Raw genomic sequence first — 26,785 nt, 5'->3', positions numbered from 1 at the left:
AGAAAAGAAAGGAAGAAAGAAGAAAGAAAGAAAGAAAGAAAAGAAAGAAAGAAAGAAAGAAAGAAAGAAGAAAGAAAGAAAGAAAGAAAGAAAGAAAGAAGAAAGAAAGAAAGAAAGAAAGAAAGAAGAAAGAAAGAAAGAAAGAATGAAAGAAAGAAAGAAAGAAAGAAAGAAGGAAGAAAAGAAAGAAGAAAGAAAGAAAGAAAGAAAGAAAGAAAGAAAGAAAGAAAGAAGAAAGAAAGAAAGAAAGAAAGAAAGAAAGAAAGAAAGAAAGAAAAGAAAGAAAGAAAGAAAGAAAGAAAGAAAAGAAAGAAAGAAAGAAAAGAAAGAAAAGAAAGAAAGAAAGAAAGAAAGAAAGAAAGAAAGAAAGACCCAAAAGGAATCTATGGCAGAGATTCAGAGGAACCTACGAGACAAGGGAGCTCAGGGACTCCAGAAAGGTCTATGGTTAGTAACTTTAATGGGACAGGAAGAGTTAAAGTGAGAGACAGGCAGAGAGAGGAGAGAGAGGGAAAGACAGGATCCCAGTGTGTCAGTCTAAGCCTATAGCAGCATAACTAAGACCTGGTCCAAGCCTGATCCAGCTCTAACTATAAGCTTTATCAAAAAGGAAAGTTTGAAGCTTACTCTTAAAAGTAGAGAGGGTGTCTGCCTCGGGACCCTGACTGGTAATGACCCAAATTTCAGTCACATTGTCTTTGTTCAAAACTCTAAAAACATTCACACCTGAGGAGTCAGGCTTGGTAATGAAAGGTTTCCATCTGTGAGTCATACTTCAGAGTTAACAATGAAGTTAGAGCGCCCTCTGCTGGACGAAACAGCAAACACCTGTTAAGAAGATATAACATGTGGCCAATGCTCACCTACATGTTATAGTTTACTCATGACCTCTGACCTCTCTGTGCTGCAGATGATGGACATGATGTGTGTGAAGGTCCAGGACCACCTGAACTCTCTGAGGTTCACAGAGAAGAACTCGGTGCAGGAGGACATGAAGGTGGCCGAGAACCTCATGAAGGACGCACGGAACTCCAAAACTGTAAAAAACACGACTCACAGGAATTACTTTTAACCACACATTGCAGCAGAGCAAAAATGCATATTGTTACAAACATCTTTCCTCATCCCTGCAGCTCCTCCCGAACCTGTACCACCTGAAGAGCGGGGGGTCCAGGGGCGCGTGTGTCGGCGCCATCCAGGACAAGCTGGAGTCGATGGCCGGAGAGGTTGCACGAGTGATGGACGAGCAGCTGCAGGTACACCACTGCTGTTTTCACAGCACGTTAGCAGGCGTGTGATTTTTCTATGAGCCTTGATTCAAAGTTAAATCTCCCTCAGACCATGCTGGTGTCCATGGTGGACGCGGCTGAGGGACTGTGTCCTCATGCCATGAAGAGGAGCGGCCTTCGACAGGAGCTGCTGAAGGTGGGAGGGGGGAGGATGACGGTCCCTCGCAGCTTCGTCACCACCACGCTGCTGGAGCAGTCAGGGGTTGACATCATCAACAAGATAAGGTGTGTGTGTGTGTTTATGAGTCTGTGAGGTTTGCCCGTCCTCTGCTTGACCCTGGACTAATAATCCAGAACCTCAGCTCACAGAGAGCTCTTTATTCAGACAGGTTTGTAACATGTGATCTGGGTCAGATGAGGATTTTGAGAACTAAACAGGATTTTCTGTCCTCTGTTTCTCCTCTGTGTGATTCAGTGAAGTGAAGCTCAGCATGGCGTCTTTTCTATCTGATCGCATCGTGGACGAGATCCTGGAGTCCCTATCCAGATCGCAGCACACTCTGGTCAGTGTCCTGCCTCCCAGCCTCCCTGCCTCCCAGCCTCCCTGCCTCCCTGCCTCCTCCCTTCCTCCCTGCCTCCCTGCCTCCCAGCCTCCCTGCCTCCCAGCCTCCCTGCACTCAAAGAAATAATTTGTTGGGTGAACGTAATAAAATTATGGAAAGAATTTCCACCTAATTAAAATGTTTTCATTTAGCGAGACACAATTTTGTTGAACCAACTAATTGTAAATATGTTGAGTGGACATAAAGTATTGACGTTACCATTACTCATTTGTAATGTTTGGGTCCAACTTAATTTGTAAAGGTTGTTTCAACATATTTACTAAGGTAGGATCTGACTATATTGTCTTGGGTCACATTAACTTGTATAATATGATAATGGATAACTTATTTTGACAGGGTAGGTACAGCTACATTTTTAAATGGTACAATAGCACTAATTAATCATGCTGACTGAACAAAACTAAAGTAAGTTCAATCATCAGAAATGATTTAAGCTGTGAGTCAAACCTTTTTATCATGTGAAAATAAACTAAAATAGTAATTCAGAAAATAAGACATTTTTGACATATCAAGAATGTTTACATTTAGCAATTTAAAGTTTACACCCAGTTGGTGTCAAGTTTGGAAAAAGACACAAAACAGACTGTATTTGTTGGAACACGACTGTATTCAGGAAAGGCAAAGAATGACTTTCAACAGCTGCTGGAAAACATGCTCATGTGAAAATACAGCAGAGTGATTCAACCTGAAATGCTGACAGATGGTGCATTATGCTATCTGTTCAGAAAAGAGGCAGACAAGCAAGAATATCACAACTGTCAGGTTAGAAAATTGGGGCCCACTATTTGAACCTGCCCCCTGTTAACCTTCCACATCCAGCCTAAACAGTCAAAATGTTTTCATTACATAAAATGCATCAATAGAAAATAAGGTAGAAGCCTTGGTTGAAAAATATTATTGTTAACTCATAACAATGGCCAAGTATCTTACAATTTTGATTTTCAATTTCCCTTTTTTTCCTGGCAGAAATACAGAAGACTTCTATAATGTACAGCTTACCAATAAACCAAACAAAAGTTTACAAAGTGTATGTGCAGATGCATCCCTGGCAACTGATGGCAAAGGAAAAACGCTAGGAAGAAATGAAAAAGCAGCACTGTGCAACATTGGAAGTACTAAACAGAACTGTTTCTGCATGCAACAATTGCTTTTGAAAACACTCATTCATTCATCGTTAATTTTTACTTTCTCTAAGGAACATTTCAGGCCAAAGTCTTTTCTATCTCTCAAAGAGCAACAGTTGACCTTTTGGTCACTCTACAGTGGATGACTTACGTGAAAGCAGGGTTTTCAGTGTTTGAGCTTTTCTTGAGAGTCTGTTTCCATCAAGCTCCATGATGATCTTCTGCAAAGATTCGAAGGTGTATCTGAGCTCTGAAGGGTAGCTTAGGTTGAGTGCGTAGACCAGAGTGAACAGCATGGCAACAGCAAATGGGACGTTCCCCAGCTCGTCCAGAACTTGGACACCCTCCAAGATGATACCCACATTGTCTGGGTCATCCTCCGGCTCTGCACCCTCTTTTCGTATGGCATAGATTCCAAAGGTCAACTCCTTCATTTCAGCCTGGTTGCTTTCAACATCTGCATCCTGTAGAAAACAAAAAAAGTAAAATACAATTTCCTTCATGTTATACTAGTCCCTTTTACTAAATGTAAACAAAACCACTGTAAACAGCAGTGATGGGTAAATGAGGCTTCATGATCCATTAGTTGTATTTTTTGACTACTCTAGATGGCGCTCTTGGTTTAAAAATGAAGGCTCATTGAATGGCAATTCAGTGTGCTTTCAACCCTTTGTTGAACAGAGAGCGCCATCTAGAGGGCTCAAGAAACACTAGAAAAAGTTCATGAAGCTTCATTTGCCTAGTAAACAGCTATTATTCATTGACTTTACATAGTCAAAGACTATAATTGCATTGTCTTTTTTTAGTGAATGACAAATGTCAGAGTAAGGCCCCCTGGAGGATAAAAACTAAATTCCATACCGTGCATTCTTTCACCAGCTTCTTGGGCTCTTCATTGAGGTACACACACAGGGCTTTGAGGATACACTCTCTTCTGACATTAATGATGTTGGTCTGAGGAGTCCCAGTCAAAGTATGCCACAAAACATAAAAAATAAGGAACACCATTTTAAATAGAGGAGAGTAGATGTCACAAACACAATACAACGTTGTATGAGGAACATTTTCCTGCCTCCCTGCCTCCCTGCCTCCTCCCTGGCTCCTCCCTGCCTCCCCCCTGCCTCCCTGCCTCCCTGCCTCCCTGCCTCCCTCCTTCCCTGCCTCCCTCCCTCCCTGCCTCCCTGCCTCCCTGCCTCCCTGCCTCCCTGCCTCCCTGCCTCCCTGCCTCCCTGCCTCCCTGCCTCCCTGCCTCCCTGCCTCCCTACTTGTCTTTCCCATGTTCCTCCATCCTCTTATCCCTCTCTCCTCCCTCATTCTGTCCCTCAGACCAACCACCTGGTGAGGAAGGTTCAGCCTCTGCTGCGTCACGAGCCTCAGATGGAGACAGAGGTCGTGCACGAGGAGGTTCTGCAGCCGGAGAACCACAACCAGGGGCAGAAGCAGAACCACAACCAGGACAAGAAGCACGGATTGGAGGACATGGACACATGCACGGTGAGGAAACACAACACAAACTGTCTCATATCTGTCAATGCATCCTCTGAACTTAGGGTGATAAATGGACACTACAACATGCACAGGAGAGAAGGAGACGCAGGAGTTTTATTTCTTTGCAGCTTTGCACTTCCTCAAACTTTGGATGAATATTGTTGTTTCTGTTTTAGATGACTCCTAAATCCAAGAGGAAGAGTATTCTGGTCCGGATGCTGAGGCCCGTCTCTGTGGCGTTTGGTAAGTGACACAAAAAAATCTAGAAGTTTCATCTGATAGGAATGAGGACACATTTTCTTCTCCTGCAGAAAGAAAAGTTAAAGTGTTGATGTTTTAAAATGTTGATATGTTGGAGGAAGAACTGTCGGCTACAGTTTTACCTTTTGTCCTCTGAGTGAAGAGACTCTAAGCTCTTATATTCTGCCAGTGTTGGTGGGACGAAGTTGTTCTGATTGTGATTTTCCCGTGGAGGTAATAAAGAGTCATGCATCTCATGCTCCTGCAACAACCCAATGCAATGTGAAATCACACACTGGGATGGGACACCATTTTTACAAACACCCATGTGGATTGGCTGTCTCTGGGTGCAGAGTGTACGTACAAAGGCACTGTTGCAGAGTTACAATAGGTGCTTTTTGACCAGAGGACCCAAGGCCTAAATTTAGTTCTCTTTAGTCCTCTGAAAAGCCCCTGCTAGGGAGGTGGTACTCTTCAGAGGTCCCGGGACTATGGAGGGGCAGGGCCTGCAAGCTGCACGACTGCAAATGGTTCCTTTTTCATTTCACTGCATTCATTTTGAGATGGAGAGCGAGAAGAAGATTTACAATTGGTGGAGCGGTGAGTAGTTGCATTCCTGGAGATCCAGAGCAAGTTGTTGACGACCGTGCAGAAGTGTACGCCAAGATTTCCCAAGACTTGCCGAGTTACAGATAAGCCACGCCGGAAAGCAGGTTCAAGAGAAGCTGAAGAAACTGAGACAAGATTACAAAGAGACTGACCGGAGGACTAGTAGATGGTTCGACCGGCTGGACACTGTGCTGGGACACAGGCTGGGGGCTTATCTCTCCAAACCCCCTGCCCTCTTGGGTGGAGTAAAGGACTTGCAGCCTCCACCAATTGACCCAAATGGATGTCTGTGAACACCTTCTGAAAGCTGTGTGTCCTCTGCAGCGTCTCCACTCTCTTAGTTGATGTCACTGTCAAGAGGAGCGCGACCATCATGACCAACAACTTCCAGGCTCTGATTCTTGGTGCTCAACAGCCTCCTGTTGCAGGTCTGCCAGCACCCTGTCACCCAGGTAGCGAGCCCCATCTGTGTGGTGCACATCTCTGGTTGCCCTTGAGGCCTTGGATTGCCACCACCACACACCTGCAGATACTGCAGAACCTCTCTGTGGATTACATCCTGCAGTCTCCAGCTTATGCTCACATGTCTGCTTCCAAGAGGACGTCAATGGATCAGGGACTCTATGTGCAACTGAGCATTAAATCCCCCATGCATAGGCCAGTCTGAGGGTCTGTCTCTGTACATATGGATGTGTAACAGGGTGGAGGGATGGTCTTGATACTCAGGGAGCTTGTAGAAATAAGGATCATCAATCGTCTTCATTGGTCTTGTCCTTTCTTTCGCCCAGCAGAGATGGAGTTCGACCTGGACAAAGCTCTAGAGGAGGTCCCTATCCACGTGGAGGACCCTCCTCCTCCTCCTCCGCCTCCTGCTTCTTCAAAGCCAGACAGGATGTCATCGTACTACGGAGACCTCCCTCCTCCTCCTACTCCCGTTGATTCGTCGACCGTGTGTTTGGGCGAGCTGCCGACCGTCGAGCACAAGACGCTGGAGCATCGAACCAAGTTCCGACCAAAGCCGAAGAAGAGGACGAAACCAAGCCGACCACACGTAGGTCTCCTTATCCCAATTATTGATTTACAGCTTGAGTCATGAAGACTTCTCTTTGTCTTTGACCTCCTATTCATTGTCACTGTTGATCCTCCAGCGAAAGGCAGACACCGCCAGCTCAGCGTCACATGAGACGGAGCAGAATAGCATCATGGGAAAGCTCGACGAGGGCCTGGACGACTTCTTCTCCAAGAAAGTCACAAAACTCAGCTTCAAGTAAGACTCCTGTCTCAAAGTGAAACCAGTGTGTCTTAATAAAAGTATGTTGTTTTCTATTTATGCTTTTATTAAATGTTCCAGACTCTCCAGTATCAGAGGACTCTCCTCCAGCCCTCAGGAAGGCGGGGACAAGAAACGTGAGTCCAGGAAAAGCGGGTTCTTTAACCTCCTTAAGAACCGGACGTCACGTTCAGAGAAGAGCCAAGGACCTGCCTCCATCACGCCTCCTCATCTCGCCTCCCCTACTTCCTCTCCACCCACTTCCTCCATCACTCCAGTGAGTGAGGAGCCGTCCCCGTCGCCCCCCCCTCCCGAGCCGGCAGTCGAGCCCCGTCAGGAGCTCCCCAGGGCTCAGTCCTCGGACCACCAGGATTCTGAGATGGAGGCTTGTGCGAGTGCCGCGGAACCTGCCGAGGAGGAGAACACGGAGGAGGAGAACCTGGAGAACGTGGAGAATGATAGCCCGGAGAGGAAGGAGAACCCACACATCCCACGGCACATCGGGGTCCCTGTGATGGGGATGGACCTGATGGCTGAGATGAAAGCCAGGCAGGAGAAAATGGCTGCAAAGAAGGTGAGTCCGGTCCTGCTGGAGGTTTCTGCCTGTTAAAGGAAGTTTGTCCTTGCCACTGTAACTTGCTAAATGCTGCAAAGTGCTCTACTCATGGTGGATTAAGATGAGATCAGACTGAGTCCTGTCTGTAAGATGGGACTGGATCTGATCCTGTCTTGATGTTGGGTCTTTGTTAATAAGAGAACATTTAGAGTCCTACAGAGTCCCTTTAGTGATGAATCCTGAAAGCTGTCTCTCTCTCTGTTCCAGTCTGAGTCTCTGGGCCTGCAGGACAAAGTGGACGGTGACACAGGTGAGCTTCTCTTTGACGTCTTGCAACCTGTAGACTTGCACTGTCCTCCTTTGAATAACCTAAACCTGCTTAAGTCAGCTTTGGCTCTTTCAAAATAAGAGCATGGTTGCTGATGAGTGTCCTTCTCCTGCAGCCAAGTCAGACGTCCATCCCGTTGTACCAGCCGACTCAGAGGACTCCAAACCAGAGCCAGTGCCAAGGTCGAAGCCTCCTAGTGTCACCCCTAAACCGCACCCACCTCAGGCCCTCAAACCGCCTGTGGGACCCCGAATATCTGGGCCCCTCAGTCCAACCAGCCCAACAAGTCCCAGGCCGAGCAGCACCTTCATCGGTACGACTCTCTGAAATGATGTTGACCTCATTTCTACATCTACATCTTTTTCTACAGGATAACTTCATGGTTTTATTCATCTTCTGGTTCTCAGATGACTCCTCTGAGTCTTCCAAAGGACCACTTCCTGCTCCTCGCCTGAAGAGGGCGCCATCAGAGCAGGAGAGGGAGAGCATCAGCAGCAGCAGCCCTGCAGGACCGCTGTCTCCTCTGGAAGGTGAGGGTCTCTGTTTGATGGTTTTTAAAGAAGCAGAAGCAGGATTAGAGGTTAAAAAGGCATCCTGATGACCTCGTGGTTAAGATGCACACTACACAGTTTAACATCAGCTTTCCTCTTTAGATTTTTATGTGTTATGTTTCTTGCATCTCTACTTTATCAGTTTTTTGATGTCTTATATTACAGAAACTAAATATACTACTAATAGCTCACCCTGTAGTCTTCAGAACGGGCAGCCCATGTTGGGATTATAATTCACATAACCACCTGATCACTATACATTGTCCTTAAAGGTGACATATCATGCAAAATGGACTTTTTAATGGTTCTATACCTGAAATATGTGTCCCTGTCTACAAACCCCCTGAAAAGTAAAAGAATCCATTCTGCCCCTGTTCTGATTTCTCCACCTTTCTGTAAATGTGTGCTGAAACCAGCCGTTTCAGACTTCAGTGTTTTTGTTACGTAACGACAATATCCGGTCTGTCACGGAGTCAGAGCTCAGAGCTTGTTCAGCCCATAGACTGTATAAAATACAACTCAACCTGCACACATGTGTGCTAACAAGGAGCTTAGGAGGGAGGCATGCTAGTTGTAGTCTGTCTTAATAAACACAAAGGTCGGTTTGACTCCCCACGTCTGCAGATTTGAAGATCTAGTGGATGATTTTTATTTGTCATGGATAAGTGCTAGCGCTAGTTAGCATAGCTACATGTTCATAGCTGTAGCTGTGTACCAAGACACACGTCGACATACTGACAAATGAAACAACAAGAAACACTAAATCTGTGACCAATGGTTCAGAAAGGTCCTGCTGCCTTTCTGGTAGAGGTCGGTTTTACTCCCCACGTCTGCAGATTTGAAGATCTAGTGGATGATTTTTATTTATCATGGATAAGTGCTAGCGCTAGTTAGCATAGCCACATAGCTACATGCTCGTAGCTGTGTACCAAGACACACGTCGACATACTGACAAATAAAACAACAAGAAACACTAAATCTGTGACCAATGGTTCAGAAAGGTCCTGCTGCAGGCGCCTCTCCATCAGGATCAGATTCTGGATCAGATTCAGAGGGTTGAAGTAACGCGGGTCTGTGAGCAGCCGTGTATATTCAGCCAACATGTAAACATTAGATCAACGTGCTGGACAGCCGAGGCACTTCCACTTCCTGAGGGGGCGTGGTCAGAGAGAAAACAGACTGTTCTGAGGAGGGCTGAAGAAGAGGGTTCTTCAGGCAGACCAAAATCTGATTTCAAAGTGTTTTTTTGAGCATAAACTTTAAAGACATGTTTTGGGGACCTCTTAGACCAATATATGTTGATGAAAAAAGCGTGATATGTCACCTTTAACATATATATGTAGAAAGAAGTACATGAAATAGTTTGGCCTCGTAGTGCGTGATTGTTTGTTTCTCTTTCTGTACGATGAAGGTTGATGACTCTGAAAATGTAACACCAAATGTACAGTAACAGGTCACAACTCAAGTGCTTTCAGGGCCTACACACACACACACACACACACACACACACACACACACGGTTCATCTGGGGGAAAAGTCTTGCAGCCTGTACTTGGCATGTCCAAGTGTCAGTGTGTGTGTGATTTTGTAGTTTAACACTTGACTCATGTAATTATCTCTCCAAAGGAACTCTGTGTTTTGCTTTAAAACATCGTTCCTCTGTGTAATCAGAACGATGTGTCGGCGTTTGGGCGTAAAAAATGTGTTTTTAGACACTTTAGGATGTTTTTATTACACACTGACTAACTCTGAAGAAGACTATCTCTGTGCCAACGTGTTGATTTGTAAAGGCTCTCATTTTCAATCTATTACTGGGTGTATAACTTTGTCTTTCCTCCTTTGTCTTCAGTCGAGTCTCCTGTGGACGGCGATGCCTTCGAGTCCCCCTGTGATGATGTTGAATGTGACCTCGGGGGAAGACAGTGGTCGTCTCTGAAGAGTTCAGCGAGTCCTCCCGCTGCGATGGAGGACGACCGAGAGCGAGCCAAGTCTCTCCCCGCCTACGGTGGGTTTTAATCACAGCTCTGTCCGTCAATAAATCCACCCTCGGTCCAACAGTAACAATAACTACATGTTAGCATGTCTGCTCTGTTTGTAGCATCCTTAGCTAGACCAATGGTTGGACTCTAAACAGATGTTATTTGTTTTCAAGTAGTGCTGTTATTCACAAACACAGTCTGAGAGCTGTACAAGACCAAATACCAAAAACCTTCATCATGGCAAAAAGGTCAAGGTTGAGCTTTAATCATGAGAGTATCTGTTAACTTTTGGCATCTCTAAATCAGGGGGTTTAAAAATACTGGAATGTCTCTTTAATTTCCCAGAGAAGAAAATATCCTCCCCTGTTTTGATCCACCTGTCCCCCTCTTTATCTCTGTGTCTTCATTGTCTTCTCTCCCTCTCTCTGTGTGTTCCAGTGAGCCCTCCACCTCTAGCAGACACTGATCTCAGCCCAGCCGAGGAGGAGACAACGTCTTCTGCTGATGATCTCAAATCTGACAACAAATCAGAGGACGAGTCTGACGACACTCCTTCAGTCTGAGACCAACGAGACGTTTACACTTCTTCTTCTTCTTCTTCTTCTTCTTTTAAGTCCTGCCCGACTCTCCTTCACACACACGAGGAACATCCAAGGAGACACCGTCAAGTTTCCTGACTTTGGATCAGTCCCAGCTTTTCACCACGTGGACACTAAAACAGCTTCAAACAGTTTAACAGGAACATGAAGAGGAAGCAGATCTGCGAGAGGTTCAGTTAGTGTAAAGCTCTGATGTGAGACTCAGCAGTGGAGATCCGCCTCTGAAGATTAAAGAGCTCATTTTATCCTGCAAATATTCACGTTTGCAGTATTCAGCGTGAAGTCGTGCAAGAAAGAGTCTCAGACGCCAAAAAGAGTTCATGCACAAGCAGAAAAAATATAAATGTCACCAAAACAGGCTTCTAATGGGAGCAGAAGCAAATGAAAGAATGCATTACAATTGGCCTTCTATAAAAAGAGAAATAAGATGTATATTAATGTCGGTCCTACATTTATTAATATTTAAATACTGCAGATATGATTTGGTTTATTTTGCAGGATGTGGGTTTGCAGGGTGAGTAAATCACAGTCTTGGTGACCTCTCTGAGTGTAGAGGCCTTTGAGCAGATTTGCAGGTTTTGACTTCATGTCATCTGCAGATAAAGATGTGCTTTAAAACTTCTGGGAAATCTTGTAAGTCGGCCTCGAGTCAGACGAATTCAGAGCACTATATCTTAAATCAAGAGGAACTTTGATGCTCAAGTTTCTGTTTCAGTTCTGCAGACTTTTCTGTAACACTCTAACAGAAGTCTAAAGATGAGTGATCATTCATTGGTTGAGAATGATCCTCTTGTCTGTGTTCAATTCATTCAGGGTTCATGTTTAACTGGAGGACTTTACGTTCAGTATCCTGAGATAAGGCAGAAGAAGAAGAGACTAAGGCTCATAGATGGATCAGGACCATATAAGCTTTGTGCATCAAAAATAAATCACCCAGGAGATCCAGGTGCATCTAAACCGAAATGTTGGTTTCTTTAAAAGTTGAAATCTATTTTAAATCAGTTAAAGTTGCTGTTACTTTAGAAATAAAGCAGTCAGTGTCTTGAAAATGAAAAGTCTACATCTGTTTGGACTTTTGAAAGACATCTTTCTGACTTTAAAAGAGGTTAGGACATGAAGCAGTACTTCACACGTGGTTATTGTTGTGAGAATGTTGCAGTTTGGTTCGGTTTAGACGCCATGTTGGTGTAGTTATCTTACACTCTGTAAAACAAGACATCACCCACTGGTTTCTGAAGTCAAGCAATGGTGTCACCATATTGCACAAGCTGACCGAAGCCAAACTTTCAGTCTAGAAATTACAACAAGCCAAATGTGCCTTTATATCATCGTACAGGATGTGTTATAATAAAGTTCGCCTTTCATTCAGTGTGTACGAATACATGAATGACCTCCAGAGACCAAACTATTTTTTGAACCAGGCTGTAAACATGTTCAATTCTGCTGTAAAAATTACATTTTAACCAAGCGGTTTTGAGAAATTAAGCCACTGCAGTTCCTCAAGTGTCCACTAGAGGCTGGCTCCGAAAGCACAGGAAGCCACATACACACCCATTCAAAGAAGACGATCTTCACAGCAGAAATAAACACGTTTACAGCCTGGTTCAAAAAGAGATTTTAGACCGAGTAGCTCATTTCTTTGTCGGCGCACACTGTACGAAAGATGTATTTTTTTAGAACTTGTTAGATTTGAGGATTTTAAGGTTACAAGTTTTGCCCATATATGGGCGTGGCTGACTTGATTGACAGGTGGGAACACTGTAGCTGTTTGAGAGGAGGGTCAGCCACAGAAACCAATGGGTGTTGTCTCTGAGACTACATACAGTCTGTGGTTTTAATGAGGATCGCTCCACTTTTGAAGACGGCCTCTAGTGGACACTGGAGGAACTGCAGTTTTAGCATTCTTGTTTGTTATGTCTTGTCAAAGGTTTGAAGGCCAAACTTCTCCAAACTGCAACATTTCAACAACTTAAACATCTTAAATCTCCCAAGGTGAAAAGTCAGCTCGTCTTTTATTATTTTTCTGTTTGAAATCGTCGGTGAGATTTACGATTCTTCAACGTTTCGCCGCCTCAGATTCACGTTTTACCTTCTGAACACACACAGCTCATCACACACTGATCTCTTCTTCACGTTCGGCTGCACTTACTGATGTTTTATGATTGAATGTAAATATGTAAATAGGTCCTGACGTCCCTGCAGTTCTGTTTATAAGAGAGAAGGGTTTTATTATTATATCGGTTAAATATTCAGAGCGTGACACGTGTACGGAGTCGGATTTAAAATATACGGTGACGGTTTTTTTATTTTATTGGGAAATATTTTTTAAAAGAATATCTGATTTTTTTAAAGATCAGTTTCATGATTTGTTTTATTGTTATATTGTTTTATTGTTGATGTGTCAGTGGACCAACAGGACGCTCAGAGATCTCTGTTTTTCTATGTTTGTACCAATAAATCCTCTTTTACTGTTCAGACTCTCTCTCTCTCTCTCTCTCTCTCTCTCTCTCTCTCTCTCTCTCTCTCTCTCTCTCCCTCTCTCTCACTCTCTCCCTCTCTCTCTCTCTCTCTCTCTCTCACTCTCTCCCTCTCTCTCTCTCTCTCTATCTCACTCTCTCCCTCTTTCTCTCTCTCTCCCTCTCTCTCTATCTCACTCTCTCCCTCTCTCTCTCTCTCTCCCTCTCCCTCTCTCTCTCTCTCCCTCTCTCTCCCTCTCTCTCTCCCTCTCTCTCTCTCTCTCTCTCCCTCTCTCTCTCTCTCTCTCTCTCTCTCTCTCACTCTCTCTCTCTCTCCCTCTCTCTCTCTCTCTCTCTCTCTCTCTCTCTCTCTCTCTCTCTCTCTCTCTCTCTCTCTCTCTCTCTCTCTCTCTCTCCTCGGCTCCTCCCTCGTACACCAGCTGCAGAATCTCTCCTCAGCGTCACTTCTCAGGATTCATGAGACGCCTGAAGAAGATACACAAGCTAGTTTTACTTCACATCATCTCTGCCTTTACTTAACCTCTCTTGGAGACATTTGTTCTTCCATTTTCTCTCTTTCTACTTGCTGTTCTTTTTATTTCTGATTGGTCGTCTCCATCTGGACCTGTGGACTGGTCTTCAGCACCATGGACAGCACCGTGCTGGACGATCTGGACGCTGCAGCTTTTCTGCAGATCTGGCAACAGTTTGACCCCAAAGGTAAGAATTAAAGAGGCAGAATTATCATTTTAAGAGTCATATAAAGGCATTAAAGTCAAAGAAATAAAGAGGCAGAATTATCATTTTAAGAGTCATATAAAAGGCGTTAAAGTCAAAGAAATAAAGAGGCAGAATTATCATTTTAAGAGTCATATAAAGGCGTTAAAGTCAAAGAAATAAAGAGCCAGAATTATCATTTTAAGAGTCATATAAAGGCGTTAAAGTCAAAGAAATAAAGAGGCAGAATTATCATTTTAAGAGTCATATAAAGACGTTAAAGTCAAAGAAATAAAGAGGCAGAATTATCATTTTAAGAGTCATATAAAGGTGTTAAAGTCATGCTTTTGATATATAAAGCTGTTATTCATCAATTTAAACACAAGTTTGTGACAACTGGAGTCTAACCAAGACTGGTGATGCTAGATTTGATTAAAAAGAAGCAGAGATTGGGAACTTTTAAGTGTTTTGATGCTGTTTTTTGTTTCGAAGAATGCATTTAAAAAGTTTAGAATAAAGTAAAAAATGTTGAAAAAGGAGGTCAAACTTAAAATATATATATAACAGGTAAAAGATCAATTTCATCAGATCAGGAAAATTACATAACGTTTGAACATCATATCACAAAACTTGTACAGTCGTGTTTTTACCACCTCAGAGACATTTTTAAAATTCAGTCTGTTTTAACTTTTAAAGACACAGAGACGATTTTACATGCTTTTATCTCCTCACGCCTCATGGACTACTGTAACAGTCTTTTTAGCAGCCTGCACAACAAATCCCTCCATCGTCTCCAGACTGCAAGGGTTTCAACCAGAACCAGAAAATTCAACCACATCTCTCTGGTTTCAGCTTCCTTGCACTGGCTCTCTGTATGTTTTAGAATTGATTTTAAGATTTTACTGATTACTTTTAAAGCTCTACATGGACATGGTACATTGAGATCCTTGGGCAGAGGTTTATTGTTCATTCCAAACACTAAAATGAAACCAAAAGGGGACAGGAGGTTCACAGTGAGGGGGTCAGACACTCTGGAACCATCTGCCCGAGGAGATCAGGTCTGCTGAGTCAGTGAGCTCTTTTAAATCTGGATTTTATTTGACATTATTTTATTTTAACTGTCTTAAGAAAGGAAATTGTATTCCTTTAGAGTTCTTCAAGGGGAATTTTATGTCTTTTAGAATATGTTTTATTTCTTTGTCTTGACTTGTGGGTTTTTATGATCTGCCTGTTTTATTTTGTGAAGCACTTTGTAACTTGGTTTTGAAAGGTGCTCTACAAATAAAATTATTAGGGCCTGAGCACCGCTGGTGAGCACCGCTGGTGGCGAAGGCCCTATTGTAACCAAAGGATTGTTCTTTCTTCCACCACTTAAAATGCATTTTTGGACCCCTGAACGTGAATGAAAGCGCAGATATTTTTGCACACTCATCGGGTCTGGTGAAAATTGCAAGTTATTATAGGTCTCGCAAAAAAATTCTCAGTAGCGCCCCCTAGAGGTAAAAATAACACCCTACGCATAGAGTTTTTTTGAGCTACATGCATGAAAAGTACTACGCATATTCATGGCATCAGGACGCACAAAAAAGCCTCTTGCACCCATATTCAAAACTCAACAGGAAGAGCGCCACCTAGCTTTGAACATGAAAAAATGGGTCCTTGCAAGGGTGCATACTTTTGCTAATTTCTCCTAGAGCTTTTCTCCAATTCAGTCCAAACGAGGCACATTCTATAGTAGACCCATTGACGATTAATACAAAGTTAAGGCATTCCGTTCAGACGAAAATTGTGGGCGTGGCAGACTTTGGGGCGGGGCATAAAAAAAAAAACGTCGGAAAATTGATTTTTGTTACTTTAAAATGCACGTAATTTCACCTCATCCAACACAGTCATCAGTCCTGGGGAAAATTGCGACATTTTATGGGTTTCGCAAAAAAAGTTTTAAAAAATGTGCTCACTAGCGCCCCCTACAGTTTTCAAAAAACCCTCCCCATAGAGGTTATTTTGAGCTACATGCTTGAAAATCAATACGCATATTCATGGCATCAGGACGCACAAAAAAGCCTCTTACACCCATATCCCAAACTCAACAGGAAGAGCGCCACCTAGCTTTGAACATGAAAAATGGCGTCAAAATAAGGGTGCGTACTTTCGTTATCTTCTCCAAAGGCATTTCTCCGATTCATTCCAAACCAAGGGCAACCTATAGTAGACACATTGACGATTAAAAACTGTTCAAAGAATTCCGTTCAGACTAAAATTGTGGGCGTGGCAGGCGTTGAGGTGGGGCATCAGACGCACATACAGCTCTGAATGTGAAGAATGACGCCCAAATAAGGGTGCATACTTTTGAGAGCTCCTCCTATGGGTTTTCTCCAATTCAGTCCAAACAAGGCACATTCTATAGCCGACATATTGACGATTAAATTATTGTTAAAGGAATTCTGTTCAGACAAAACTTGTGGGCGTGGCACACTGTCAAGTTTGGAGGTTTTCTTGGCAATCTGCCAAAAACTTGGAATATTTGCACCACCTAAGGTACACAGGCGGTATATACTCTCAGATCTTGATTTGACATCATGTGGTGGCAAATATCAGGCGGCAGTTTGCATGTGGCGGTGGCTCACGTAGGCGGCGGCTGCAGGTGTGCGAGGGGCCCGTTCATCGCCGCTTGCAGCTTTAATGATTATTATTATTCTCAATATTTTGATTTAATTCTCAAAATAAAGCTTCAAAATTTAAACTCCTGGTAAAAATGGTTTGAGTGTTTTTTTAAATGAACAAGAAGCAAATTCACTTTAATTCTCAGGAGGAAGTCAAACTTCAGCCTGTCTGTGTTTTCAGATCACGGATACATCGAAGTGAAGCAGGTGGACGCCTTCTTACAAAGCATGCTGGGAAAATCTGGGATGAAGGTAACACGATAAAGTAACATATATATAAAGCTGTGGTCTTACATATTCACGTAGTTGAAGTTTAGCTGAAAAACAGCTTCTTTTAGGCTCTGTTTCCAGCCACAGTGTGATTAGTGTACCACTCTCTGGTATCATGTAGTTCTCCACCCTGCCACAGGGGGCAGCAGAGTCAAAACAATGTATACTGTCGCTTTAATTGCATATTGTGGCGTAAATAATGGGAGCAAGTATCAAAACACATGAAAAGAGCACCTACTAACACAAACGTTTGGCTCTCCCTCGATAGCCCCACCTAGTGCCGATATTCTAGAAATGGTCCTGAAAATATCTGGACGGGGTCATGAAGCTGCTGCTTACTACTCCAGGATCCTTAGGGCATCAGAGCTTGGTAAAAGATCCCTTAAATCATCATGGGAGGCTGACTTACAGGAGCCCTTTACAGAGGCAGAATGGGGTCGAATTCTAAGGAACGGGAAAAAAATGTCAAGAGAATTGCGCACAAGATTGATCCAGTTCAAAATTCTAAATAGAGTTTACTGGACGCCATCCAGGCTGCATAGAGTGGGTCTGGTTGACACCCCAGTGTGCTGGAGATGTCTTGATAAAGATGGTACCCTAGTGCATATGCTCTGGAGCTGCTCCAGGATTCAGGAGTTTTGGTCAGGGATACACACCACAGTAGAAAAAATTACTGGCCAGGATATCCCCTTCACTCCCAGCTTGTTTATTTTGGGTGACCCCTCTGCTCTGGGTGGTTTGGCTCCACCACTTGCAGACTGGACCCAGACTGTCCTCATGTTAGGCAGAAAAACCCTAGTTAAAGAATGGAAGGCCTCCTCAGCACCAGTTTTATCTTCATGGTACACCTCTCTTGGTCAGCTTGCTGCCCTGGAAAGATTATCATACAGACTTCTAGATAGGGTGGAGGAGTACAACTTGAAGTGGGGGCATTATCACTCATTTTTATTGTCTGACTGAAGACGTTTCCAACTCAGAAGACAGGAGAATGATTTCCGTTAAACTACTTTAATGATGTAAGAAATTGTGGGTATACTGTGGTAGAACTCAATGAGAAGCGCTGTTATTTCTTTAAGCTGTCTGTGCATCCCCTTTTTTTTTTTTTTTTTTTTTTTGTGTGTGTGTATGTATTGGTTGTTGTTATGATTATTATTTGTATATGTGTGTATGTAATTTTATTGTTTTGTTTTTTTAGTTCTAGGTGGCCCTTGCCGTTCAGGGTGCCCCTGCTTGTTTGTGCTTGTTTACTGTGAAAATAACAATAAACTATGAATCATAAAAAAAAAAAAAACTCATGAAAAGAGGAACAGGTGAATGTCATAACCTGCTGGAATCTGTGTTGTTTTCAGAGTGAGGAGGAACCCGAGGACAGAATCAGAGGACTGAGAGAGAGACTGGAGTCCTCACGTGACGTCACCGCTGACGGCCGCCTGCAGATACACGAGGTTCAGACACCTTCTCCTCTCGAGCTATTTCACATTTAAGACTGATTTTTATTATTGAACAAACCAGACTATTATTCATCATACTTATTATTCACACTATTCAACTTTTTACATTAGTTTGTCAATTTTTTTTCAGCTTTTTGACAAAATACGCAGTAAATTAAAGTAAAAATGATGGAAAATACATGAAAATTACAACAAAAACCATAATTAATAAGGTATAAAGTAACTTTTCTTGTCATTGATATAACTATATTTGTCATGCAGTATAAACAAAATATTATTTTTGGTTAAAAAAAACCTTTTTTTTATAATTTGTAGTTTCCCACATTTAAGTCTGAATCAACAGGAGAGAAAATAAAAAAAAATTTCACTTTATTTTCCTTTTTGGAAATGTTACTGAATGCATTTAGAGTAAGGATCAACATTTGCATTATTTATTAACATTATTTATCTATATTATTTTATAATTCAGCTCTGATTGGTTATTAAAGGAAGCCTTACAAGTGAACACTAAGTGAAACTCCTCAGGTGAGGGGACTTCCTGACACTCACAGGTCTGCTCCTCATAAATATGAGATGTTGATTTAAATCAAATCTGGTGTTTAATCAATTTTTCTAATCTTGTAACGCCTTAACTAGTTTAATCTCTTTGGAACTGTTAAACTTCAACAACTAGAAACTGAATTAATAATACTTAGAGCTGCTGTGAGGAACTTTTGTTTTGCATCGATTCTGGCGCCCCCTTGTGGCCAAGCGAAACCTCTTGTGTCTTGTCCTATACATGCAAAAGTAGTGTTTTCAACAAAAATCTCATCCTGTTGTTTTTTAACAGTCAACTTTATCAGGCAATGTGATTATTTTCCATGAAACATTAAAATAAAGGCTGTTTCTGAAGCGAGATGTCCATCATCTGGTCTGACACCTACCCCCTCAGGGCGGTTCTCAAAATGAGAAAACAAAACAGAGAAGGTGTCAGTGTTGCTGCTGATGATCTTGTTTGCTATTGAAGGTCATAAAGAGGCATCAGTATCATTTTCAGTCTGTTTCTCAGCCAGTTCAAAACTCCTCACAGGGCCTTTAAGGGCTGTGGGGAAGAAAGAGCACTGGACAACTTCTGCTGTGCGTCGTGATGCCTTTAAAGACTCTTCATCAACGTAGGACAACAGCACATCGAACTCATGACACCTTCACTTCAACTCAAAACCATATCACCCTGAGCAACCTTAAAGAGGCAGTGCAATATATGAAATAGAAGTCTTTCGAACTTCATTACAGAACTCATTGATACAAATACTTAGACCAAAATAAATCTTACAATATGTTTGTAACTGTCTTTTGTTCCAGTTGGCCTCCCTGATGCTGTCAGAGGAGGAAAACTTCCTGCTCCTGTTCCGCAGGGAGACGCCGCTGGACAACAGTGTGGAGTTCATGAGGGTGAGGTCAAAGGTCAACAGATAAAACAGCTGTTAAGCAACCTCCGGTCTTAAGATATGAGTCCAATGCGGAAGTGTTAAAAACTGCAGTTCATCGAGCGTCCACTTGAGGCTGGCTGCAGAAACACAGGAAACCACATACACACCCATTCAAAGAAGACGATCTTTACAGCAGAAATAAACATGTTTACAGTCTGGTTCAAAAAACAAGTTCAGGTCTGAAGAGCTCATTTATGTATCAGCACACACTGTGGGGGTGGATTTATTTGTAAGTTGTTATAATTGAAGATATTAAAGGTACGAGTTTTGCCCATATAAGGGCGTGGCTGACTTGATTGACATAGCGAGGAGGCTAAAGGCCCGCCTCTTTACCTCACACTAGCTTGACAGAAGTTAGATTAGAGTTCAGCATTTCCAATATGGCACTCGCCAACAATCAGGAACAGATGGGTGACATCCCGGATACTACATCCATTTATAATAAAGGCTGTGTGTTTAATATTTCAACCACCTTCCTTGTTATCACCTTTATTATATTCCATTTCAGACATCACATGCTCTGTCAGGCTTTTAGCGCCACCTTCAGGTCAAACACTTCACTCTCAAGGGAACAGAAAGTCATACACTCCTGACTTTATCCATGTTTATATTGAAGGTTATTTATATTCTAGATAATTAATGTAACATTGAAGGTATTATGAGTGATACTCTTCTTCTGTGTTTCCTGTGTTCTTGTAGATCTGGAGAAACTACGACACTGACAGCAGCGGCTACATCTCAGCAGCTCAGCTCAAAGTACGTACTGAGTTTTAAATGTGCTCTGCAGAAAAGCTTCACACAGAGGACTAAGTAACATTTATTTTAGTATTCCTCGGCAGTGGCGGTTCTAGACCAATTTTACTGTGGGGGCCAGGCTGGAGCCAAGGGTGTTGTCAGAGGGACACATTCAAAAGAGACTGAGAAGGGCATCCATATATACTAGACATATATATTACTGTGGACTAGATCAACATGCAGACTGACAGCAGCTGTTTGGCTGTTTCCACTCAACATGAGTCCCTTAGAGCTCTAAGGGACTGGAACCAAGTGCCACATGCATGTGTTCTGCCTGTAACATTGGTGCAATACCGAAGCTTATTAGCTTATTATTTATTGTATAATATTTGTTTGGTGTTTGTTTTGGTGGCACAGGGGGGTCCAGGTTCAGTTTTACAGGGGCACTGGCCCCTGTTGGCCACTCCCCAGAACCGCCACTGGTCCTCGGTACAGAAGCGTATTAATAAGACACAAGAAGTTATCTGGTCCTTGGGTTTCAGAGGCTCCACAACCAGAATTTTGAATGAACGGATTTGTTGCTGTTCAAATCTGTTTACAAAAATTATCCCCCCAAAAAATCTTACGTTTTATGGCTTGAATTCAGAATTTAAAGGGGACATATCACGCTTTTTTCATCAATATATATTGGTCTAAGAGGTCCCCAAAACATGTCTTTAAAGTTTATGCTCAAAAAAACACTTTGAAATCAGATTCTGGTCTGCCTGAAAAGTCCTCTTCTTCAGCCCTCCTCAGAACACTCTGTTTTCTCTCTGACCACGCCCCCTCAGGAAGTGGGTGTGGCCTCGGCTGTCCGGCACGTTGATCTAATGTTTACATGTTGGCTGAATATACACGGCTGCTCAGAGATCACGTTACTTCAACCCTCTGAATCTGATCCTGACGGAGAGGCGCCTGCAGCAGGACCTTTCTGAACGATTGGTCACAGATTTAGTGTTTCTTGTTGTTTTATTTATCAGTATGTAGACGTGTGTCTTGGTACACAGCTACGAACATGTAGCTATGTGGCTATGCTAACTAGCGCTAGCACTTATCCATGATAAATAAAAATCATCCACTAGATCTTCAAATCTGCAGACGTGGGGAGTCAAACCGACCTCTGCCAGAAAGGCAGCAGGACCTTTTATGAAGGATTGGTCACAGATTTAGTGTTTCTTGTTGTTTTATTTGTCAGTATGTCGACGTGTCTTAGTACACAGCTACAGCTACAGCTACAGCTACAGCTACAGCTACAGCTACAGCTACAGCTACAGCTACAGCTACAGCTATGAACATATAGCTATGTGGCTATGCTAATTAGCGCTAGCACTTATCCATGATAAATAAAAATCATCCACTCGATCTTCAAATCTGCAGACGTGGGGAGTCAAAGCGACCTTTGTGTTTATTAAGACAGCCTACAACTAGCATGCCTCCCTCCTAAGCTCCTTGTTAGCACACATGTGTGCAGGGAATGAAAAACGGAGGAGGGGTTGAGTTGTATTTTATACAGTCTATGGGCTGAACAAGCTCCGAGCTCTGACTCCGTGACAGACCGGATATTGTTGTTACGTAACAAAAACACGGAAGTCTGAAACGGCTGGTTTCAGCACACATTTACAGAAAGGTGGAGAAATCAGAACAGGGGCAGAATGGATTTTTTTCATTCTCAGGGGGTTTGTAGACAGGGACACATATTTCAGGTAAAGAACCATTAAAAAGTCAATTTTGCATGATATGTCACCTTTAATTCAAAACTCTAAAAAAAAAAATCCCTAGAATGACATTTAAAATCGAAGGATACACAAAAAAATATATAAAAATTCAATAAATTAGTCATTTAAAATGTTAAAAATGAAGCAGAGTTTATTAAAGTGCATAAAAGTAGTGTTAAGTCTCGGTGTCCTTGCTGCATGCACTCCTTAAAAATCACTTGAATGTCTTTTTCTAATCGCATGTCAACAAAAAATCAGTGCACACTTTGAGTATTATTTAAAGAATCTTATCATCAATATAGTCTTCACTTCTGTCTTCTTGTTTCTTTGCATTTTTCCTCACTCTAGTTTGGAAGAAAAACAACATGCATGCTGGGATAATGTCACAGTCCCTCCTTTTATTTAACATTGTTGTGAAGCATCTTAAATAATAGAGTTTAATTCTCACTGTATCTTTCAGTTTCTGATTTTTAAACATTATGTGATGTAAGAACACCTGTAAGTTTCTGGCCTTCAGTTGCGTGGTCTTGTTTCGTCCCTGCAGGGTTTCCTTGGAGACCTCTTCCTCCAGCACAGCGAGTCAGTCACCGCCGACAGACTGGACACGTACAGCGACACCATGGTAAACTCACACAGAGGGCGCAGTTATGAAAAAACTTCTCTAACTCCTTACTGTCGACTCTTAAATCGTTCCTTCTCCTCTGCTGTAGATGAAGATGTTTGACAGAGACAAAGATGGCAGACTGGACCTGAATGACCTCGCCAGGTAACGTCAGAGGAACTTCTAAAGCTGAAATATTGAGTTTCAAGTGTCGTAAAAAGTCCGACCATGACGTGTGAAAGTTGATTTTTTGTTTCCTCTTGTCTGCAGAATTTTGGCCCTGAAAGAAAACTTCTTACTGAAGTTCAAGATGGACGTGAGTTCAAGACTTTAAAGTTCAAATGTTGTTAATTCCTGCATGACAAAAACACCTACAACCTTAGATTTCTTTCATTATCTCCATATTTATACCTGTAGTGCCTCTCAGAAGAGTTTGCATGTTAACATCAGGTGCTTCTTTTGTCTCATGTGATGATTTAAAGCCAAATTCTCCCTGATTAATCATTCTGACCTGCTTTACTTGGAGTCAGGCGTGCAGCCAGGAGGACCGGAAGAGAGACTTTGAGAAGATCTTCGCTCACTACGACGTCGTAAGTTTGATTTGGGATGTTAAAGTATAAACAATAAGAGTTAATCCATCTGTGCATCCTCATCAGGATTTAACTCATCAGGAAACTCTGTGATTGGCTGATCTGGTCAAATATTTGTGTGTGTGTGTGTGTGTGTGTAGAGTAAAACAGGCGCGTTGGAAGGCCCTGAAGTGGATGGATTTGTCAAAGACATGATGGAGCTTGTGAAGGTACAACACGTCACTTTTTTGCATGAATCAATGCTGCTGATGTTCCTTTCTACCTTCCAGTATGCTCTCTACAATCTAATGGATGAAGAGTATTTTTAAAAAAAGCTTGTGATTGAATTTCAGGTACGAGGTTTCAAGGTTTTATATTCCACCTGACACACACCTGTTGAATTACATCGGTCTCTCTTAGCCCTAAAATTGACCCGGGACCCTTCATGAATGCAAATGTGAAAAAAGATAATAGTAACAGATTTGTTTGAACAGCACCTTTAGTGCAAAGATGCAGCCCTGAGTGCTTTTCAAAATAAGTAGAAAAACACGCTTTTTCAATTGATGCTGTATAAAATTGATTTTAAAATGAGTAAAAAATTTGGAAAAATGAAGAAAAATACAAGAAGTAAAACAAAAATGTCACTACAAAGTCAAACAAAGCAAATAAAACAACCTAATCAATTTGGTTTTAAGAAAAAGGAACTTAAAGTTCATTTAAAAGCTGAAAAAGTGACTAATAAGTGATTATTAAATTGAGTCTCTATCATGCAACCCACTTATCTCTCCCCGTCTGCTCCCCTCAAAACATCTTTACCAATCAGGGTCCATGCACTCCACTCCTTGACCTCTGACCTCTCTGATAAGTCTTTCTGCGTGTCATCCGCAGCCCAGCCTCGGCAGCACAGACCTGGACAAGTTCAGGAAGGCTCTGATGCGTCACTGCGACATCAACGGGGACGGGAAGATCCAGAGGAACGAGCTGGCTCTCTGCCTCGGCCTCAAACACAGCTAACACTCTTACAGGAGTCAGATCACATCCTCGAGCCCTCCCTGTGTGCCTCTCAGTGTTGTGTTTAAGGTGTTAATAGCTGATATCCATCATTTGTATTTAATGTCACCAGATTTACTTTAAAAGTCCAGTTAATGTGTCTTTATGTGAATTTAAATGCCACTGTAGTGAAGGTTGTGCAGTTACATATGACCTGAAACAATGATTGCATGATACAATTAATGTTTAATCAGTGAAACATGGTTAATAAATATTTATTCAATCTTTGTCAAGTGTCTTTTTCTGTTCTTTGGTAACACAAGGGGTGACTTGAATTGCAAAACACCTTAATGGGGACCAAAGTGTGCAGGATTTCATGCATTATTTGGAAAAACATGAGCATTAATGCAAAATATATGACGTTTTGAACATTTCCAGTCTTATTTGTTTCTAAGAAAACATGCAAGTGAGTGTTTAGATACAGTCTGAAGTCCCAGAAAGCACAGATTGTATTAAGTACATACTACAGCTGTGTGTTTTGTATGCTAGTGATGTAAAGCTCTTGATTCTTTGCACTTTTAGGTTGGAAAAAAAAAGACAAATTCTGCAACTTCTGCAACTTTTTGCGCATTTAAAAGGTTGTTGTGTTCAAGCATACCTGGCCAATAAAGCTGATTCTGATTCTGATTCTGAGACTTGACATGTTGCACGTCAGTGTGCTGATTAAGTGCTTACACCTGCTGCAGTTCCAGGAGCTGAAACCTCCAGCCTGACTCCAATCGCTTCATCAGTGAGAGGCATGATTTGTACCAACACATAAAAAAAGGACCAGTGTGTCTGCAGCTTCAGTACACTGGAGCAGTAGTTTCAGTTTCTGTGTGGCTCGGTTTCTCTCTATTCAACATGGCCTCTGGATTTGGTGTGAGGTGGGATTCCTTTGGTAAATCTTGATGTTGAACTAAGTTTCTAGTTTGGTTGTTTTCTAATGTTGTTCCTGCTTTTCAGAGTGCTTCTGCTCTCACTCCTAGCCTGTGGACATCAAGCAAATGGTAAGAACACATACCGAGCACTCTTTTAATACACTGCAAAAAAAGTCAAATTGTCTCATTTTTAGTCTAAATGTCTTCTCCCTCTTGATTTAAGATACATTTACTCAACAAGTAACATTTGAGTGAGATAGAGGGACTTGATTTAAGACTTCCTTAAATATCTTGTTAAGTCAAACAATCTTGAAATGATCTTGTTTTGAGTTGTAACTTAAAAGAAACAAGGTTTGTTTAACATTTCAGACATTTTTCAAGCTGAGATCTTATTTGTAGAAGACAGATAATCTTGATTTAAGACAAACACTTTACTTGATTTAAGTAAATGCATTTTATTGGAGAATCTATCAGAAAACAGCTCCATTGATGGAAGAAAGAGAAGTTGTTGTTTTTTAAGGGTGGGTTTCAGTTTTCAGACACTGTTTCTTTAAATCAGATAAAAATCTTCCTCCTCAAACTCCATGCACACAATGAAACCGCTCCTTTAGAGCAGAGCTGGCTTCTCCTAAAGAACAACATGACTGAATATTAGTATATCCAGCTCACTATGAGAAGACCTTATATCTCAACATGAGACAATTCAACTTTGTCATCTTATTTCAAGTACAAGATGGTCTTAAACCTAGAGAAGTGCTGCTATAATACAACTCAGATTAAGGTGGATATATCTCAAATGAAGTTGACATGAAATTTATTCATGCAGAAATCTTTTTTAACTAATTGTTAGCATTCCTGGATTATTCTGAGACACTAGGCTTTAACATACTGGTCAAATATTACTTAAAATAAGTTTTCCCTGCTAATTTTAAGCTCAGTTTTCCAAATATTACGTCTTTATTTCAAGAAATCTCACCAAGCATATTGTCATTTGTTCTATTTTCTTGTTTTTGGAGGGGCATTTTTTTTTCTAGTGTACATGCTAACCTTCAATCATTCCCTCTGACCAGGACTCAGCTACAGGAGTGGAGGCGTCAGTGGAGTTGAACCTTACTTTCAACTTTCTGAGGACTTCTCAGACCGCGACAAACCTGAGTCCGGCCCTGAGGGATCTGAACCGCTTGACAGTTCTGTGAATCGTTACAAACCAAGTAACCCTGAAAGTGGTTCATCTCTGAACCCGGAGCCTGCTGCTGCACCTTACCATGGATCTTATGGTGGTGAGGTTGAAAGATACAGTCCAGATGAAGGTGTTTCAAGTTTAAAACCTGACCCAGTTTTACTGCTTAGACTACGACAGGACCAGGAGCAGGTAAATCATCAAACAGGTTCCATTGCAGCTGGTGTCCTCCAGACTAAAGTTGGCATGTGGGATTTTGATCAACCGCAGAGTGGAAGTGGGCTTGAGTCGTCTATTGTTTCAAGTCAAGGTATCATCGTGCAAGCTGGTCCTACATTAGAGGCCGAGCAGCCCAGCTACCAGTCTGAGCTCCAGCAGGCCAGCTACCAGTCCAAGCCCCAGCAGCAACCCAGC

The 26,785-nt window shown here is 42.2% G+C and overlaps 2 protein-coding genes across 3 annotated transcripts; both read left to right on the top strand.

Moving 5' to 3' along the window:
- Nucleotides 1-881: 881 nt before the first annotated feature.
- On the top strand, nucleotides 882-13,071 carry LOC117809770 (F-actin-uncapping protein LRRC16A-like). 2 transcript variants are annotated; one of them, XM_034679266.1, is made up of 14 exons: nucleotides 882-1,039; nucleotides 1,134-1,256; nucleotides 1,339-1,514; nucleotides 1,705-1,792; nucleotides 4,303-4,470; nucleotides 4,641-4,707; nucleotides 6,105-6,364; nucleotides 6,462-6,580; nucleotides 6,665-7,157; nucleotides 7,407-7,449; nucleotides 7,583-7,780; nucleotides 7,875-7,997; nucleotides 9,868-10,023; nucleotides 10,436-13,071. In XM_034679266.1, the coding sequence occupies exons 1-14, from the start codon at nucleotides 884-886 to the stop codon at nucleotides 10,558-10,560; spliced, it is 2,295 nt and encodes a 764-aa protein (XP_034535157.1). In that variant the 5' UTR covers nucleotides 882-883; the 3' UTR covers nucleotides 10,561-13,071. The 2 variants fall into 2 exon arrangements, with proteins under 2 accessions (XP_034535157.1, XP_034535155.1); XM_034679264.1 differs by having other exon boundaries at nucleotides 6,102-6,364.
- A 628-nt stretch (nucleotides 13,072-13,699) lies between these two features.
- Nucleotides 13,700-24,529, top strand: LOC117809769 (secretagogin-like). Its single transcript, XM_034679263.1, has 11 exons — nucleotides 13,700-13,772; nucleotides 16,614-16,684; nucleotides 18,052-18,147; nucleotides 19,495-19,584; nucleotides 20,322-20,378; nucleotides 22,656-22,733; nucleotides 22,822-22,877; nucleotides 22,983-23,028; nucleotides 23,243-23,302; nucleotides 23,443-23,511; nucleotides 24,170-24,529. Exons 1-11 carry the CDS (start codon nucleotides 13,700-13,702, stop codon nucleotides 24,293-24,295), a joined length of 822 nt encoding a protein of 273 aa, XP_034535154.1. The 3' UTR covers nucleotides 24,296-24,529.
- Nucleotides 24,530-26,785: the final 2,256 nt, after the last annotated feature.

Source organism: Notolabrus celidotus, unplaced genomic scaffold (assembly GCF_009762535.1).
Source record: "Notolabrus celidotus isolate fNotCel1 unplaced genomic scaffold, fNotCel1.pri scaffold_417_arrow_ctg1, whole genome shotgun sequence".
NCBI classification, from domain to species: Eukaryota; Metazoa; Chordata; class Actinopteri; order Labriformes; family Labridae; genus Notolabrus; species Notolabrus celidotus.
This window is presented reverse-complemented; position numbering and strand designations above follow the sequence as displayed.

Excerpts from the sequence above, each read along its gene's own strand:
- LOC117809770 (XM_034679264.1), top strand. The coding sequence starts at position 884 with ATGACCTCTGACCTCTCTGTGCTGCAGATGATGGACATGATGTGTGTG. Across the intron at positions 7,781-7,874 it reads GCCGAGCAGCACCTTCATCG|ATGACTCCTCTGAGTCTTCC; the intron begins GTACGACTCTCT and ends TCTGGTTCTCAG. Across the intron at positions 10,024-10,435 it reads CAAGTCTCTCCCCGCCTACG|TGAGCCCTCCACCTCTAGCA; the intron begins GTGGGTTTTAAT and ends TGTGTGTTCCAG.
- LOC117809769 (XM_034679263.1), top strand. The coding sequence starts at position 13,700 with ATGGACAGCACCGTGCTGGACGATCTGGACGCTGCAGCTTTTCTGCAG. Across the intron at positions 23,029-23,242 it reads TACTGAAGTTCAAGATGGAC|GCGTGCAGCCAGGAGGACCG; the intron begins GTGAGTTCAAGA and ends ACTTGGAGTCAG. Across the intron at positions 23,512-24,169 it reads ACATGATGGAGCTTGTGAAG|CCCAGCCTCGGCAGCACAGA; the intron begins GTACAACACGTC and ends TGTCATCCGCAG.